At 44.2% G+C, this 19,014-nt stretch overlaps 1 protein-coding gene across 3 annotated transcripts in view; it reads left to right on the top strand.

Annotated features, from left to right (window-relative positions):
* MINDY3 (MINDY lysine 48 deubiquitinase 3) overlaps positions 1-19,014 on the top strand; it is a 1,607,185-nt gene that overhangs the window by 1,107,572 nt on the left and 480,599 nt on the right. For all 3 annotated transcript variants that reach the window (XM_069648406.1, XM_069648407.1, XM_069648405.1), the window contains exon 11: positions 8,534-8,614. In XM_069648406.1, coding sequence (XP_069504507.1) covers positions 8,534-8,614 — 81 coding nt within the window. The remainder of the gene's footprint in view (positions 1-8,533; positions 8,615-19,014) is intronic.

Below are 19,014 nucleotides of genomic sequence, written 5' to 3'. Positions count from 1 at the left end.
GAAGTTGCATTTAAATCTGCACTTTTAAAGCCATAATAATCACAACAAACTATTGCATGGTGGCAGGGTAATCTTGAAATATAAGCCATACCTGGGCTTTTGTATGCTGGCTGATAGTTCATAGTTCAAATAATTATTGAAGCCACAGCAGATTGTATCATACACATGCCAATACTGTGAGCCCAGGCTGGCCAGGGAAGAGTTGTGTGTATTCTAGTCACTGTGTGTCTGCTCAGCCAGCAGGACAAAGGGCACACAGACTCTGCTTAACTCATGTGCCTCTGATTATTTGTGAGGTTGAGTAACACCTCTCTTCAGCCCAGGAAGCTCTCAACAGAAGCCTACTGGGAACCAGCTTCAAAGTGGGACAACCTAAACAAAAGGGCCAGCCTCACACCAGGGTATCAAAGGGCCTTTGAAGTAGCAGGCTTAGGAATCGGGGTGGACTAGACAGGCAGAGCAGAATGGAATGCTGGAAGGTTTTGTCCGCATTTGTTTTCTGTGAGCTTTTCTTTCTTTCCTGTCTCTCCGCCTTCCTGCACAGCAAAGCACTTTTGGTATAATGCAGGAGGCAAATGTCACTTGTTACCTTGACAGGGATTGGACAGCTCAAAGCAGATTTGCTTTTATGCAATCTTAAGTGGCCTTTTACCTTTATAAGGGGCAAACCTCTCCTTTGTTGATTCATTTTGGACCTTCAAGGACCAAAGAAGAAATTGGAACGACTCCTCTCCCAAAAGGGTCCAAACAGAGTCCTCCATTTGTGAGATGAAGGCAAGTGTTTCCAGGCAGAGGCAAGCACTTATGCTTACCCGTCCCCATGGCACATTGGGGGATGAACTCTGTTGGACCAAAACATGCCTCTCTGACTGCTTGTCAGATCTTTCCTGGATTCAATTATAGATGCCACTATCCCACTTCACAATTCTCGGACAAGAAAAATTGTGTATTAATATTTCATTGCATTCAAATAAAATCATTTGAAAGGTGGCCCCCTAACATTATGCTGGTTAAGTCACCACAATGAAATATTGATACATTTTGTATCTGGTTTACAGGAACAAGAATTAACATGCCTGTGTGATTCTCACTTATAGATCATGCACACACAATCACTCCATATATCAAATGATTATTTTTCTAACATGTCTAATCTTAAATAATACAGTGCCACCTATAAACAGAACACTTACTTCTCTAACAACATTGCTGCTTCTGTGTCAAGACAGGAGGAGAGCATTATGCTTTACTTTCTTTATTACTGCAACTCACAGCACTTCCAATTTGTAACGTTTTAAACTCAACACATTTTGTTTTTTTTACTCCGGTAAGAACTTAGGAAAATCAAACGGTCCAAGAGTTTAAGAGTTTAAACCAAACTACACATGCCCATGAGCCTCCTGCATCTGGTAGTACTGAGGCTCTATCAATCTCCTATCAGTGCTCGATCCTCTGTTTAAATAGCTCCCACCTGAGTCCTTTTCTCTTTCTTTCTGCTGCAGGTCAGCTAAGTGGATTTATTTTGCAGTTTGACACTTCCTGTGTAATTAATATCACTTAAAAGGGGGCACTTAGGTGGAGCGCTCCCCGAGCAGGGTCGGTCAATGTGTATATTCTATATCATGTTCCTGCCGTATTGGATGCGTATATATATTCTATATCTTGTTCCCTTCAGTGGTGGCAAAAAGCACGCACAGCAAGCAAGTTTTGACTTATTGTTTATCAATTTATTGAGAGGCCGGGACCAGAGCCACGAACGAACGTGCTTTCATTAGGCAGCCGGTTCCACCCTTCCTCCCTTGTTTCAGACAGCCTCACACAGTTTTTGCAGGAACTGGACAACATCGGGGTCAATCGTCAGGTCGCTTTAGCATGCAGCGCAGACCCCAAGGGCCTGGAGCTGAATATTGGGAGAACAGGCAACAGGACACATTCTTTGCAGCCAGAGCGCATTTTCCCAGAGGATGCAGAAGAAGGGGAGCCTACAGACAACAGAGTGCAGCAGGTGGTGAGTACCCAGAGAGCGAGTATCCCAAAAGTGGGAGGGAGAACGCTCTTATTCTTTCACAAATGGCGAAGGTTGTCCAATGATGCATGGGTGCTTTAGGCAGTAGCAGGCATGTACCTAGAATCTACAGGCGTACCTACACAGAGGACAGAACCCCAAGCAATTCATATGCCCTTAGAAGAGCGAGAGCTACTTCACACCAAGTTACACAGCCTACCGAGCAAAATTGCCATAGAGCGCGAGGTGCAGGGAGGCCTGGGGTTCCTCAGCAATATGTTCTTAGTGCGCAGAGGTGAGAAGGTAAGGCCAGTGATAAATCTGAATAGTCTAAAGTAATAGCTCACGTACAGGCACTTCAAGATGGGATACATCTCCTCCAAGACCTTCTGCTGATTGGCTGACTCGTCTGGATCTCTAAGACGCAGATCTTACCATCCCGATAGCGGTAGATCATCGTAGATTCCTCTGTTTTCTATGGAACAGGGAGGTCTGGCGTTTCACTTGTCTGCCCTTCGGTCTAGCATCAGCCCCTTGGGCCTTCACCAAAATAATGGGGCCAGTAGCAGCGGCCATACGAGAAAGGGGAATCGGGATAGTCATTTACCTAAACAACATCCTTATTCTAGCCCAGAACGCAGCCATTCTGCAGAACCAAGTATCTTTGGTATGCAACCTAGTTTCCTCCTTCGGATTCGTTATAAACATCGACAAGTCAGAACTACGTTCAGCTCAGATAATTAAGTTCCTAGGGTTCATTATAGAAACCAGAAAGGCATCTGTCGAGCTGACTCAGAAAGTTAAAGCCATCAAAAAAGAACTCTGTCTGTCATTGCGAAGAAGATTATTTCGCTTTGCAATCGAGCCAGGATAGTGGATCTTTTAGGGGCCTCGATTCAGGCAATCTTTCCTGGACCTCTTTATTACAGAGCCCTCCAGAGACTAAAAATCAGACACCTACGAGGGGGGGTTGGGCTACCATCAATTTGTTATCTTTGACCAAGAAGCTCTTACGGAACTTCATTGGTGGCTGCAAAACATGGAAGCTTGGAATGGCGAGCAATTTTCAGCAGTACTCCAGACTGGGTCATAGAGTCAAATGCGAGCAAAGCCAGATGGGGCGCAAGATGCGGCAACTTAGACACAGGAGGGTAATGGTCAGCTGAAGAACTTCTCTTACACTTAAACTGCGTAGAGCTCCTAGCAGGGTCCTTTGCCGTATGAGCCTTCTCCAAAGACAGAGCCAATTGTTGCATCTGCTCAAGATGGACAACATATCAACTGTGCGGTACATAAACAACTTAGGAGGGACTACTTCCAGGATGCTGTCGGAATTGGCAAAGAACTTCTGGCACCAGTGCCTACAGCCTCACATAGCGATAACAGCAGAGCACTTACCAGTGGAACAGAATGTCATAGCAGAATGGAATTCACAATATCTTGTGTATTCCAGCGACTGGAATATTTGCGCAATTCCAGAAGATTTGGTGTCCCCTAGTCATCGATCTCTTTGCATCCAGGTTGAACGCTCAGACGCCCTGCTACTTCAGTTGGAGGACAGACCCGGGTGCAGTGGGAACAGACGCATTCTTGCATCAGTGGACAGGAGCAGTCCATTATGCATTCCTGCCGTTCGTCATGCTGACGAGAGTTCTAGCGAAAGTCTGCAGGGAGTTAGCAGAACTGGTTTTAGTAGTCCTGCTATGGAAGTCCCAGCCATGGGTTTCAGTAGTGATGGAACTTTCTTCGGATTTGTAGAGGATGATAACTCAGTCAGAACATTTTGCTGGGTCCCAGCTACCAATCGCACCCGCTGGTGGAAGAAGGCAGTCTTTGCCTGATCACATGCAGGGTTTCAGGAAGAGATGGGAACTGGCAGGCATTTCGCAGCTCGCTGCCAACTACATTAGAGATTCCTGGGCGCCTTCCACCATTAGGAGCTATGATGCTGCTTGGGGACGTTGTTCCGACTGGTGTTCAGTACACAGTATTGATCCCATTTTGGCACCTTTAGTGCAAATACTCAATTTCCTAGGAGATAGGTTTTGTGACGGGTGCACCTACAGGACGCTCGAAGTGTACAGATCCGCAATATCAGCAGGGCATGATAAGGTAGAAGATAAAACCTGCAGGAGAGAACCCTGCAGTGCTGTGCTTACTCAAGGGTATTAAGTTGCAGAAGCCACCAGAACCCAAATACTCAGTTCTTTGGGACGTGAAAGATGTCTCCCAGTTGTTCCTTGGATGGCCAGACAATAGCAGTCTTTCACGATCCCAACTTTCAACGAAACTAGCGATGCTTCTCTGTTTGGTAGCTTGTAGGAGAGTGTACGATGTCAAAGCTCTAGATGTAGACAGGAAAATATTCTACCCGCAGGACGTTGCCTTCAGTGTGACGAAGCGAACAAAGTGCAATTCCAGAATAATTTAATATCCTTATTTCCCAAACAATAAGTTGTTATGCATAGCTCAGTGTATAAAAGATTAATAGCTAGCTACAGCTAGCGTGAGACCAATAGGAGTTACTCAGCTTCTCATAGCGCGAAGGAAGCCATACCACGCTGTAGCTACAGCCACGATAGCTAGATGGGTCAGAGAAGTTATGCATTGGGCAGGCATAGACTTATCTAGGTTTGGCGCACATTCTGCCAGGGGCGCAATGGCTTCCAGAGCTTTTCCAGCGGGAGTACCTTTACATGATATTATGAAATCATGATATTATGAAATCAGCAGATTGGTCTACCGAGTCAACCTTTAAGACCTTTTATTTTAAACCTATCTCTCAGATAGCGAGTAGAGTAGTAGACAGCATTGAACAAGCATAATGCTCTCCTCCTATCTTGACATAGAATGAAGATTGCCCATGCTTATAGCGCAGGATAGTCTTGATTCTATTAAAGACACGGAGGTGAGCATTATATCCCACCCAGAATATGCAGAGAGCAATAGTTATAAGTGTGTTTAGAGAATGTAAACACTCAAGCGTATTCCCATCCTCACGATTGTATTTTTATCTGTCCCTAAGAGAAGAACAGAAGACTACTTGAGACGGATTGGAAGTGAGGTCGATCAGTTTATACCTCTGCACCAACCTTCTTCGCTAGGAACGTCTGCAAAGTTGTAGCCTAGCCATGGAGAGAATTCGGAGTCAAACTGCAAGAAAGTTCGGGGTTTGGAAGTTAACGTTCAGAGTTTTGCTGTCAAAAGAAAGAGGAAAGGACCCGGGTGGGAGGCTATTTATCCAGAGGATTGAGCACTGATAGGAGCATTGATACAACCTCCGAACTACCAGATGCAGGAGTCTCATGGGGATTTGTAGTTCGGTTTGAACTCTTAAACCTTTTGATTTTCCTAAGTTCTTACAGGAGTAAAAAAAAGTGTTAAGTTTAAAATGCTACATATTTGAAATGCTGTTTGTTGCAGTAATAAAGAAAGTCACGCATAATGCTCCCCTCTGTGTCTTTAATAGAATCAAGACTACCCTGCGCTATAAGCATGGGCAATCTTCATTATCAGCCAATATATTTAATCTCTTCAGTTAGCAAATGAACACGTATTCTTCTCAATATCAGTAGCAAGCATGGTATCAACAAATGAGTGCATAGATTAATAATCTTAATGTAAAAACATATTTGAAATGGATGTTTCCCATGTGTATGTGGTGCAGTGGGTTTCTAACATATGCATGGAAATAATATACAAACTAGGTAGGTAGCGTTACGGTCTACAAGCATTTGTTTAAGGAACCCTGTGCTATACATTTTTGAATGCACTGTTTGTAGTGGTTGGCCCATGATTTACTAATAAAAGGAATAAATACCCCCACTTTCCTTTGCAGATTTGGTCCCACCAGGTGCTGGTTGTTTCCCCTCTTGTGTGATGTCATGATCGAGAAGATATTGTAATTTGTTTTGACATCAGCTAAGATCCCTTTCATTAGCAATCTGTCTTTTTAAATATTAATATCTGTTTTTCACAGGTCACACATTATCAATCTGTCCTTGAGATGTGGAAATTTGCACCCTTCCACAAATCTGGTGAAAATCGTCAGGGTTTCATTTAATTGGCTTTGGACTTGCAAAAAGTTGTCCTTTATCGGCTTAGTAATGCCATCTTTTCCCATGGAAAACAAATCTGGCTTTGTTTTGAATACAACGAGAAAGCACAGTGCAGTTCCCACTTTACACGCTCAAGCATTCTATTTGGAATGAGCTCCCCCTAGTGGAAGTTACCTCCCAGTCCGCCCACTCTTGGGATTTAGCAGAGAAATTATTCTAGTGGGCTTTTGTCCAATTACATTGGGGTATTTTCATACTCGCCTTGGAATAATTCTTTAAGGCACCCTCAAGAGTTTTCAAAGGAACTCCATCAGCTAGCCCTTTTCAACCTCCAGATAAAATACAAGTTCTGCCCCCATCCATTTGGAACAAGTGTTCTACTTATCTGTCACATTCAATTCCAGAGCTCTCTTTAATTACTTGTCTGTTTCTGCTTTTAGAATTGGGATTATTCCTACACTGTCATTGTGGCCTCGCATTTTTTTTATTGGTTAAGTCTTTCCATTGGCTTGCGTAATAGGCAAATAGACCCACAGCATACACCCCTGGAGCTTAATGGGTTGGTCACATTTCTAAACATGTCACCGGGAGGTGCTGTATGCTCAGGGCACTTTTGAATTCAAAATCATATTTTGTTCGATAGTTGATCATACAACACAAATAGTACCCAAGCTGCTGAAATAATTTTCAAAAAAGAGATTGGTTCATCCTTAATCTGTTGCGTGTATCTAAAGGAGGATATAACCTCAAAACTTCCTCATTAAAAAATCTGAATGCAAGCATGAGGAACGATTTTTGCAAAAAAATAGAAATGTATTTTGTGTATAAAAATAGAATAGAGAGAACATAAGAAATATGAAAAAACAATTACAAAAAAGAAAACTTTTAAAGAAATCGACAAAAATACAATAAAAGGCACTAAATGTGCTCAATACTTTTTTTAAAAATTAAATATGGACTTCAGGATTACCATGGTCCCCACAAATTCAGGGATACTCCGGGTGAGAGTGAATGAGAACAAGGACCAATCTTGCCCCTGAGTCCCAGGATTGAGATTGACAGCACCAGGGGAAGGAAAGAAGCAACAAGGGAGAACAAAAACAACGTTCTTGCTAGGCCCAGTGACATTGAGAACGCGCAAGTGCAGGGGAGAAAGGTACTGTTGGGAGGCCCCAACCCCAACTCCCTTGGTGCTCTTTCTGACCCTAGTGACTGCTAAGCCAGCCATTTGCACCTTTTTCACAAGACACATCCTTTTTGGTAATGTTTGTGATGTGTTGCCTTTCACGCCTGCTACATTACTGCTAAAGTGCTTGCATCATCTATATTCTGCATGTTCTGTGTTCTCTCCACAGGGCTGGGATTTTGCTAGTATTTTTAATAGTACATTTATTGCATATACTGGTGTCTTTAATTAACGTCCCTCAGGCTGGAGAGCAATGGCTGCTTCTTGAGTCCCTGTTCTGCTTCCCAAGTTCTTGACTCTTAAAATAGAGGAGTTCAACGACCACTGGAGGTGCAGTGGCCACGGCACTGACATTTTACTACAAACAGGATCTCCGAGGACCCAGACCCACCGTGACTAAAAAGGTGTACAGGGACGCTTCAAGTCTTTGAAGCTGTGAGTGACTTAGTTGGACAGTGTCCTGAGAGGACTTGGGAAACTTTCTTTTTAGAAAAGGGCATTAACTTATTGGCCCATCTACAGCAGCGGATGCACAGGTTTGTTTGATTGTTTGTTATAGTAAAACTCAGTGAGCAGACGGAACCTGGCAGGGAGACCATGGAGGGATAATAGGCTTTTAATTTGTAGTTTACTTCCCTGTTGCCGAGAGGATGGCTTTTTTTTATTATTCACTGAGGTGTGAAACTTTCCTCTTTGTGACAATAAATACAGACAAGAATTATCAAAACCAAACAGTTTTGTCTTTTGTGTAAACATGGATAGGCATTTGCCAGGGACTTCGATAGTGGTTCTACCTGGCCAATGCATGGCAGTGTCTGGCAAATGGAGTACCCGGGCATTTCATGGTAGTATCTGGCAAGTGCATATTTAATACCTATAAAAGAGCTGACACTATTGGATTTGCAAATGCTTCTTTTTAACAGGAATTCAATAAAAGAGCCGATGAAATGTCATTTATATTGCGTTTGATCTTACTGCAAGACCGAACTAGGTCAAGGAGATACCAAGAGGGTGTGCCTTTTGGTGGAGGAGATGGGGATTGGTTTAGCCATGTGTGCTTCCATCTCATCTCTCTTCTCCAGTAGCAACAGTTTTGTCTACATAGGTGTCGTTCGAGCACCATCGAGCCAAAACTTGTTGAAGTACCCAGAAATTCCATGTTCGCTTTAAAACAGATGAGGCCCAGTGAGTGTCCCATGGCATGATTGTAGAAGACATTTTTTTACATGCCACCTTTTAAAAGGTTTTGTAAACTGATCTTGGTTTTTGTTTTGATCTTTGTAGGTTGGCTCATACTTGAAGTGCCCTAAACATCCCATTTGGCTATTGGGCAGTGAAACTCACCTCACAGTTTTCTTTACCAAGGTAAGAATGTTTTCATGTATGTAATGCAGTTGTATGATATCTTACATTTGATGTGTATAGTGCATCTCTGCCATTTAAATTAATCTGTGATGCTGACATATGCAAAATATTAAAATGCAGTCTACATTAAGCTGCTTCTGCATTATCTTGGTTTATTAAGAAAAGTTGAAGAACAGTTCAGTAGTCAGAATCCAAAAACGAAAGATTAAATGAAAAATGGGAATGTTTGCAGTCAAAAATAACTTAGTCAATGTTCTCCTTTTCTCAGTTGTATATTGCATGACCCTGGTTATGTGATGAAAAGTTGTATGTGGAAGGCCTGCCCTTCTTCAACAATTTTCACCTTGGCTGCGTGTTTTGCTTTTTTTTGTCTGTCGGAATATAGAGACATCCCTATGAATGTGTTTTATGACTAGTTTTTAGATAGGTGAATAATACACATTTTCATTGTGGGTGGACACTGACCATAAACTGAAGTTGGTCCTGCACCTATTACGCCACAACCCATTTTTTCTCTTTTAGATATTGTCCAGTCCCATTTGGCTTTGCTGTTGCTCGTTTGCGTTAGAATTATTAGAGTATGTGCTCTATGATGGAATAAGGCTGGTACGGACAATGCAACTGCTTTTTAGCTACCAGAAATAGTCATGAACAGGAGGTCCAAAGCCCCTTGACGGAGATCAGCAGAGTGGAAGTAGCCATATGACATCATAGCTGGAAATGGGCACTAAAGTTGTACTTTATTTGATGAATCAGTTCATTGTTTTGACGGGAGGTGGGATAGTATGCAGTATTTTGTGTATCTTCCTAGTTTTCATTTCGGTCAGGTGACCAGTGACCTATAAAGGTAAGTTGCCTGGAGGTCGTGCAGGTTGCTGTTTTCCTTGGCTTGCAAGACAATGAGTCTGGTTTCTTGACATCCCAGGTTACAGCATGTGACGATTAATGTTGCTACATGTGCATGTGTGGGTGTTTGCATGATTAGGGCTCTACCACTCCCTAGTGAGTGGTTAAACATAGAGATTGTTTAAATACTGCAAATCGTATTTGAGAAAACATCAATGTTATATTTAGTTCACTTTTTAATAATCAATGTAATCCTGTTTGAAGGATGAAAATGTCTCGGGCACAGTAGTGGATCATACCACTACTATCCCTTGTAACATCAAACACAGTAGGTCAGAGATGGCCCTTGGCCATTCTGTGGATTCTACTACAAAGGGTATGAGAAGGGGGGCATTCTATATGCTCAGATTCTCACGCCCTTTAGGGAGGGGATGCTCGGCAAATTTCTTAAGTTTAAAGGGTGTACCTGCGCATCCCTTCACATAAAGGACTTATCTATGTGTTTCCCTGCCGGAGGAGCAGTCTGGTGTGGGGGTTAATACTTAAAACGTTTGCTTCTACTTTTCTTTTAGTAAGGGTACACATTTGATGTATTTTCAATAGTTATATCACCTCTTAATCATGCACTATTTAACGCACACGGTATGTTCTCAGAATCCACTGGGTAAATATCTCCCAGTTGGTAAAAATGTACCATTAACACCTTACTCTTAATGAGAACTAAGATGATGATCTCTTGGAGTTTGCCTTTCCCGTGACAGTGACCTCACGTGTTTGTTAAAAAATAATACAATTGGTGTCAATCTGGGCTATAGCACAGTAATAAGCACTGATTGGTAACTTGCAAAGGTGAAGGCATGCATACTTTTGGTAGTTCTCAAATCTTGTTACGTCACATGAGTTTGTGAAACACTTGATAATGAATGTGTACCTATCTTAGGTTTGGGATAAACTTTGCAAAAAAGGTCGCAGGCGCTCCACTCCACAGACTGATATGCAAATGGCTATTTCCCATCTGTGAAAAGTACAGTGAGCAAAAAGCATGTGCTGCAAACTCTCATCTCAGAACAGGTTATCATGCCATGTTCATTCTGGAGAGGAGCGCCTGCTTCCTTTTTTAAAATATTTACAAGGAACTTGGGGTTGGTCACCCTGAGATACCTGGGGGCAACCAGACGTAAACTCCCTGCTCACTGTGCCCAGAGAAGCATAACTTCACCTCACTGATGAGGCCCAACAAGGCAGAAACACGTGTATGAGGTTGCTGTTGGTACTCTTGTTCAGAGAGGCATTTCCAGAGCATTTCGGTGCTGGACTCCCCATGTGGGCGGGACAAAGACTGATATGCGAATGGATATTTCCCATCTGTTAAAAGTACAGTGAGCAAAAAGCGTGTGCTGAAAACTCTCATCTCAGAACAGGTTATCGTGCCATGTTGATTCTGGAGAGGAGCTCCTGCTACCTTTTTTGGGATAAACTTTGGAGTATAAGGTGTCTTCTCATAAGAAAAGAAGATATTCTTCTCAAAGAATAATCTGCAAAAACAGGAAGGGGATGGGGATGAGCGTATCGAGTGTCTAGGGTTCAATCTATGTAGCATAAAGAGATGTCCTCCTTGGTATTGATCTCTCTTCAGTTTAAAGATCAGACAGATCGTATTGTGATGAGGGTATTCCTATAGTGGAGATACTGGCCACCCCCAGAATCTAGAAGTAAGTCATCACACAATTTGAGGGGTGCAGCACCCAGCTACTGCTTAGCTTCCATCAGTCTCAGGGATATACGACACAATTTGCTTCTTGACTTTGCTTACCAGAAAGTACCTCTCAGCCTAGCTTTATGTACCTTAGAAATTCTGCATTGGGTGGTTCATTTGAATCATCCCTTATATGATTTTCGCAGTCTGTGAGACACAGTTTTGGTCGTCTCCAAGTTTTGCAGAACACAAACAACTTTCTGTGTTCATGCTTAAGTCTTCCCTAACCTAAAATGAAAACAAGCAATGAACAGTTGATCATCTGCATAATTGCAAAAAATTATTGTCCTGAAAGATTACAAGCATTTAATTCCGGACCAACCCATTCATTCATATATGCACAGGCTATTTTCTAATACTATAAATGATACATCAACCCAGCGTAATTTATTTACTTAGGGTGCTCTTGCGCATAGCAACGCATAGAACAGGCCTTGGAACGTACGCAGTCCTCAAACTACCCCTATGTAAGGGATCCTTAAAGTAGGTCTCCATATAAAGAAGGGGGTTGCCCATTGTTTGGTATATTGGTGAGGGGGAGCACATTTCTGCATAAGTGGTTGTGATCCATGACCCGCTTTCACTTGCAGGCCGAGTAAAGTTAACCAACCTATAATAGTAGTGATGGCTCATTGCAGCTTCAGGCTTAAGGGAGGGAGCACGGGACAGATTTTCAAAATCCTTGTGCTCTTTCTGAAGCCGCATTTCAATGTTCTTAACCAGAGAGGAACCAGGGGCTTGTCTGACAATCTGTTCGCGTCCCCCGTAATTAGGTCGCCTTTGGTTGCCATTAGCTTAGGGAGAACTGCCAATTGGGGAGCAAAGCAATGAGCACGGCCGGAGGACCACAGATAAGTGGCACAGCTATTAACTGACTTTATAAAGACTGTACTATGTAATAGATGAAAACTTCTCTTAAAACAAGCACAATAGATTAGTGCCTTTCAGTATCAGAAGTCAAAGATTAGCGGCTTTCCTTAGAGCAGCCTCCTGAAGATGAGTGTATCTGTCATTCATGGTGCACCACTAGCCCTGTAAGGAATCGGAGACCTAATATAATTGTGCCTCAGAAATATCAAATAATTGTGAAGTCAGTAAGGCTATCCAAGAACCTGCACAATCACAATAATGCAAAACAAAGGAGGTGATGGCTGCAAGGTTTTGAATTAATCTGGACCTCTGGCATTACATTGGTCAACCGTCCAAACCCTCGTTCTTAGCCTGCCAAGACATTACAGAAAGGGGAAAGACCATATGTAAATCAGGATTGGTCCCATCCCAAAAGGGGCAGTGTGAAGCTGGAAATGCTTTTGGAGGGACCGGGCCCCCTCGTCCTTGTCCCATCAATTCTCTGTTGGTGTTTTCTGTGCTTCTTTCTACACAGGAGTCCAGTTTGGGCACCTGGCAGTGCAGCTCTTCATTTTTACCTTTTGATGAACAGTACCCATTGGATACCCTTAGGACACCCATGGCTAGCGGTACACCCTTGTACCACTAGTGTATTCTTTTGGGCACATGTGTATTGCCCACAGAGCATGGTATGGGTTGGTTGGAGCTATATGCTGACTTGACAGTGGATCTTTGTATCCTCAATTTCTGGGATACCCAGGCCCTGCCACAGGAATCGGTGCATTCCTACACAAACGCAAAATGGCCTCTAGTGACCTCTGGGCTTCCTTTGCCTCTCTCCGTAGTTTCTCAAAGCCCTGGCTCTGTTCCCTTCCCCTGAATAGCTGTTTGGTAGAAGCTCTGGGACTGCCCCCTGACAGACTGACTGCAGTCTTCCCAGGGACTGCTTGTTGTGGGTACACCCTTCGGGTGGAGTTGCATAAATGGAGTGAGTAGTAAAAATGCATTCTGTGCTGTGGGTGTCTGTTTTTGGTTGTGTGGCACAATGCCTGAGCTAGCCCTGACTGAAACAGGAATTAATGCAGTGTAGTGCTCTGAAAGGCTGGGGAGTAACCCCCAATCCACATCCTGTGTTGTGGGTGTCTGGTAAATGGCCTGAATGCCTGTGAGCCTGATTGGGTGCTGCCTGCATGAATGCACTAGTGTGTATTGGATGGCTGATCCTGGCTCAGCCTGAGTGAATGGGGAGTGTTTTGTAGAACAGGGGACCTCGCACTCACCTCCTTGTCAGAAGCTGAAACAAGAAACCTGAAGCAGAAGCTGAAGTCAACTTAAGCTTGCATCCTGGAATCCAGCTGGAGGATGAGGTCTGCAGCTGCATCTCTTCATCCAATCCAAAAGCTGCCGTGCTGATTCACGGACTGAACCAGAGAGGACCTGGATAGGCAACCTCTTCCTGTAGCTACAAGGGAACATTGTGCAACTGCTCAACTTCACATGACGTGTCCTAGAAGCCAGTCCTATGTGCCTGCCATCAGGAGAAGGGATCTTTGTGTGTCCAGAAGAGGAATGCCTAGACATCTTGAAACCAAGAAGTCCATCTGTGTCACCCAGGATCAGGAGGAGGGTTCTAGTTCATTTGCAGACATATTTTTCGATGTAATTACATTGAAAAAAAGTCATTGAATTGTTTTCTGTTTGGGGGTGCCCCCTTCCCTATATTTTTAACTTAACCCAAGTTGCTCCCAACCACTGTTATCCCCTTACTCCCCCACCCCAGAATTTTTTGATGCAATTGTTTTGGTAAAGATTCTATCTAAAAACTCCTGTTGGCCAAAACCTATACTCACAGAGGGGTGTTTGTGGTCACTGGAAGCCAGGCTGATGAGTATTGGCCAGAAGGGGTACACTGGCATAGTGATGCCTGACACAGGGAGCTGTGAAAGTTCCAAATACCTGAAGAATCCTTCAAAGGGGCCACGCGATCTGTCCACTTTTCGGTGCTGCAGAAGATCCAGGGTCGCTGCCGGTGGGTTTCCGCCACCAAAATCCAAAGAAAATGTCCCGAGGTTCCAGACTTTGTGAGGGTCCGCAGTCCAGTCCAGTGGTCTTGTCCAGGTAACCAGAAGCCATCCTGAAGACCGTGCTAGAACCAAAAGGCGGTAAACTGCGAAATCCCAAAACCCGGTAAACCGCAAAATCCCAAAACCCGACACCTTTGTCTACCACTGCACCTGTCGCCAGCGAATGTCATCCACAGCCACCAAGTGTCTTATCTTCTTCAGCCAGGCCTTGTCGAGGTCCACGGCAAGTTTCACCTTCATGGGACATCCACAGCAGGCGTAGCAACCAGACATCATAGATCACTGCGAAAGTCCTGCATTGCTCCCATGCTGACCCTGCTTGGTTCCCTTCTTCTCGACACCAACATCCCAGTGACTACTCCTTCCAAAGGGATTCGTCCTTGAGGGATCTCGACGAGTAAAGCCAAGAGACTCCATCCCTTCGGCTTCCAAGGCACCCAAGGTACTGTGACAAGGGAAGTGCATCTTCCATCCTCAGAATTGATCCAGGGATCGCAGATTTGTCTTGGATCCTGTTCTCCTGTAGCTTCCCAGGTACTTTGGGGTAGTGCGATCTGTAGAAAGAGAAACATGCTATTAATAAACATATTTGGACTGAGCTGCAATATACAACACAAAGTACACATCAACTTTTCTTTACAGGTTACCCAGGTTGGGGGATCCTCACACAGTACTGCATTTCTTCCCCAAGCCCCTGTACACAAGTATTTATGCCATTGTTCTATATATTACCTGCCTTTCTAGAGTAATATTCAATTAAGTTAACCTTTGCCTAATCATTTAAATGCTTTTAAGTAACTGTCAGCAGTTGGCACAATGCAATTGAATTTAAAGGTAACAGTGGTACCACATAGAATTATATACATATTTTAAGTTAAGTTACCTGTTTAGATTTCTAGTACAAAGTGAGCCTTATTTATTTGTGTATATCTACCTGACTTTGTATCCTTTAATAGAAATGACTGTCTTATCACCCAACATAGTGTGTGGCCATTCCATGGTGGGTAGCTTGGGGATTCACTGTACCTAAGAACCAGCCTGCATCACCTCCATTGAGTCTCAGCCTTGGTTGTTCATCCATAGCTACGATTAGAGAACCTTGGTTGGGGTGCTATGTGCCTCTATTCCAACTATATAGTGGGCATATGTACAGATCTAACCCCCCTCCAGTCTTTACAGGCAGTTCAACCCGAACTGCTTAGTCCCGTTCCTAATGCAAGAGACCACAAGCAACCGTTGGCCTTTCCCTGCCTACTGAAGATGCTGGTACCTTCCTAGAGCAAGCTGGGATTCTAATGATATTTGATTATAGTTTTAAAAAATTGTTTCTGGTGAATATTATCAGTCTGTGCGCTCTGCCCACTGTTGATCTGTTTATGTTCTAGTGTTCACTTAATACCTGACTGGTCCAAATTAATTGGAGGTCAGTGGCGGCATGGCTCCATAGAGACCAATATTCACCTGCCGCCTGTTATGTGAGAATGGGGTTATCCTATGTGAGCCTACGCGCATTCAAATTAGTAGTCCTCATAGAATCCAAATCCTGTCGTGATTGTGAGGTACACACTTGTTGGTGTTTGTACAATGTTATATTTAAATTCTATTAATTCCACATTCATCATAAAAAAGAGAAATTCTTCACTCAGTGTAATTAATTATTGAACTTGTGCCCGTAGTGACTTGTCAGGTGAAATTGTGATAGTCCTTGTTTCTCCTTTGTCTGGCCCATCAGTTATGTATTGTATAGCTTCATCTAGCTGCCAATAATTGTTCATCATGTCTAACGTCTTTATATAATTATCTTCATACAGGAACGTTGCTCTGAACATCCATCTCAGTGTGTCTGGTTTCCCCTGGAACCTTCCTCGAGCTGTCACCATCGAGAGATACATTAAGCATTGTGCTCTTGCTGCTGGTACTTCAGTTGCTATGAATGTTCTGAAGGCACTCGTGGCATAGGGCATTAATAAGCAGACAGAACAGCTCTCCCCAGTGGTTATCTTACCTACATTTCTCATGTGTTTCACCACATGCTATTAGACGCTTGAGCAGTGTCGGTGAGATACATGTCTACTCCTTTCATGTCTGTGTCAACACTGAACCTACCTCTCCTTACCCTAACTGCAGTGCTCTCCTGTCATCCTGACATGGTCGTTCCACCTGTTTGGGTTGGGGGAATGTTAGTGGGGGGGTACAGCGGTAGTGCTAGCAACGCAGGGAATCTTCCAAAATACAAACACAATAACACTTCTAGGAATAAGTAGAACCAACAGAACCATTACATTTTGTAATGTTTCGTTCATTTTTACCTGTGCTGCTGATCCACCTGCAGCCTGGAGATATAGTTGCCCGCCTGAAATGTGCGAAGAAATGTGTTATTGTTTTAGTATTGTAAATAACTTTTTAAGCCCTGCGGACCATGTAATCACAGCAAACGCAAACACTTCTTCCCACACTTTTCTTACTGATGGGTCTCTCACTGTGGCGAGGATAGGGGGATTGCCATGCTCAAGTGTTGGGTATGTCTGGGCCAAATACTCTATAAAGGCAAGATAATATACTCGGTGTGATTGTGCTGGGAATCTACTGGGTCTCCTTACATTGTGGACAAATTGGTTTGAGAAAGTATCTGGGAGACTGTGGGCAACATGAACAATCATCAACAATTATATCGGCTTGCTTGTGGAAGGTATTTATGGAATAAAATAACGCTGTGTATCCTCATTCCAAGTCCATGAGCGGTCCAGTCTCTTGCTCTGCTGCCTGTGAGCGAGTAACCATTGGGTGTCCTCCACTCGACCGCGTACGCTCAAAGTTCGCTTGTAGCTCTTCAGTTGCTGAACGTTGGCCCTGTCGACCAGAAGATGGTGGAGAGAGCAACTGCGACAACGCACCACAAGACTCTAGACTTAAAAACACAGTGAATGTAGGGGACATAGTACGTTTAAGAAACGTTGTTAGGCGCTGGAATGCGCCACGATTTACAGGACCTTACATTGTGGAAAAGGTGGCAGACCGTGCTGTCAAGCTAGAGGGGAAGTGGGTCTGGAACCAGCTCATGGACATCAAGCCCTACAAAGCAGCCTCATCTGGCAACATGGTCGTCAGAGAACCAAGTTTCGGTGATGAAAACCAGGTCTGGTTAGCCACAGGCGAGGAGGTCAAAGATGCAATGTCTGTTTTTTGCCCCAATCGATAATGAAGCCTTCCCCCCTGACTACTCCCTCATCCCACTGAACCATCCCTCCAGAGGAGGGGGAGTAGCATTCATCTACAAGTCTCTCTGCTACGCCTCAATCCTCGACAACCAACCTTCCATTCCTTCCTGTGAATCTCTCCTCGCTAAACTATCCCTCTCCCCGTCACTCTCACACAGCTTCCTAATAATCTACAGGCCCCCTGGCTACGATAGACAATTTGCAAACAACCTCTGCGACTCTATTGCCACCCTTCAACTAAACCATCCCAACCTCACCCTTCTTGGAGACTTCAACATATGGCTCGACATCACCACCAACCCTATGACTCACTCTCTGGTTGATGGCTTAGACGCAATTTACCTCCAACCCCACATGGCCCGACCCACTATAACGGACACACTCTTGATTGCATCTTCAGCTCAAAAACCAGGATTCATTTAAACCCCCCCACCCCTATCATCTGGTCTGATCACTTCATTCTCTCGTTCGCCATTCGCTCTCCCGACCCCCTTCCCGTACTCGAATCTGAACCTCCGAATCTACGCAAATGCTGGAAAAAACTAATTTTCGTCCCAGACCTAGCCGACGCGCTCCTCCAAGTTCCACCACCTACCTGCCAACTCAATAAACAACTAACCCCTGACGCCTTTGACTCATGGCTCAACGCATCTCTGATGCGGCTCACACCCACTTGCAAATCGTCAACCCGCCGTGGCCTCTTCCCCAAATGGTTCACTCTTGAGTTGAAGACTACTAAACAACTACATAAATACCTAGAACGCAAATGGCAGAAAGACAAAACCCAGGAGAGCAGGGCCACCTTTGCCCGACACCTCTATCAGTACAAGGCCGAAATTCGCAAAAAAAAAAAGCCCACTACAACTCCCGAATCCTAAACTGTTAAAACCCAAGCAAAGAACTCCACAAAATCATCTCCGAATTCACCAAACCGGCCTGCACCACGACCGTTCCGACCCCCTCACAATCACTGTGCGACTCACTCTCCCTCCACTTTTACACCACAGCTCTCGAAAGAACAAATACTCTTGCCACCAAACTGGCTCTCTTACATCCACCAGGCTATACAATTCCCCCCCATACCGACCTGCCCATCAGCTGCAACCACTACACAACCAACGTTCAAATCCTTTAGTCCAATATCACCGGAGCAATTTCTCAAACTGCTATCTGCCCGCAAACCATCTGGCTCGCCCCTAGACCCTTGCCCAGCCACAACCCTCAAAGAAATTTTCGCTTCCACCTGCGCAGGAGAACATGCAAGATCCATCATAAATGCCTCCCTTTCCTCTGGTAGCTTTCCCGACGCATGCAAAACGGTTCATGGCAAACCTCTAATTAAAAAACCTTCCCTCGACCCTCTCGAGCCCAAAACTACTGCCCTATCTCAAACACCAGGTTCCTTGCCAAACTCATTGACCGAACCGCCTACTCCCAACTAAATGCCTTTGTCGTAGCCAACAATCTTCTAGAACCCGCACAATCAGGTTTCAGAGCTCGTCACAGAACTGAAACCACCCTAACCTCAATCTGGGATGACCTTAAAATGACAGCAGACTTCACGGGATGCGCCGCACTAATCCTTCTTGACCTATCCGCCGCCTTTGACACAATCAACCACTCAATCCTCCTAGACCGCCTCCACTC

Source organism: Ambystoma mexicanum, chromosome 2q, assembly GCF_040938575.1.
Source record: "Ambystoma mexicanum isolate Mex_15411 chromosome 2q, UKY_AmexF1_1, whole genome shotgun sequence".
NCBI classification, from domain to species: Eukaryota; Metazoa; Chordata; class Amphibia; order Caudata; family Ambystomatidae; genus Ambystoma; species Ambystoma mexicanum.
This window is presented reverse-complemented; position numbering and strand designations above follow the sequence as displayed.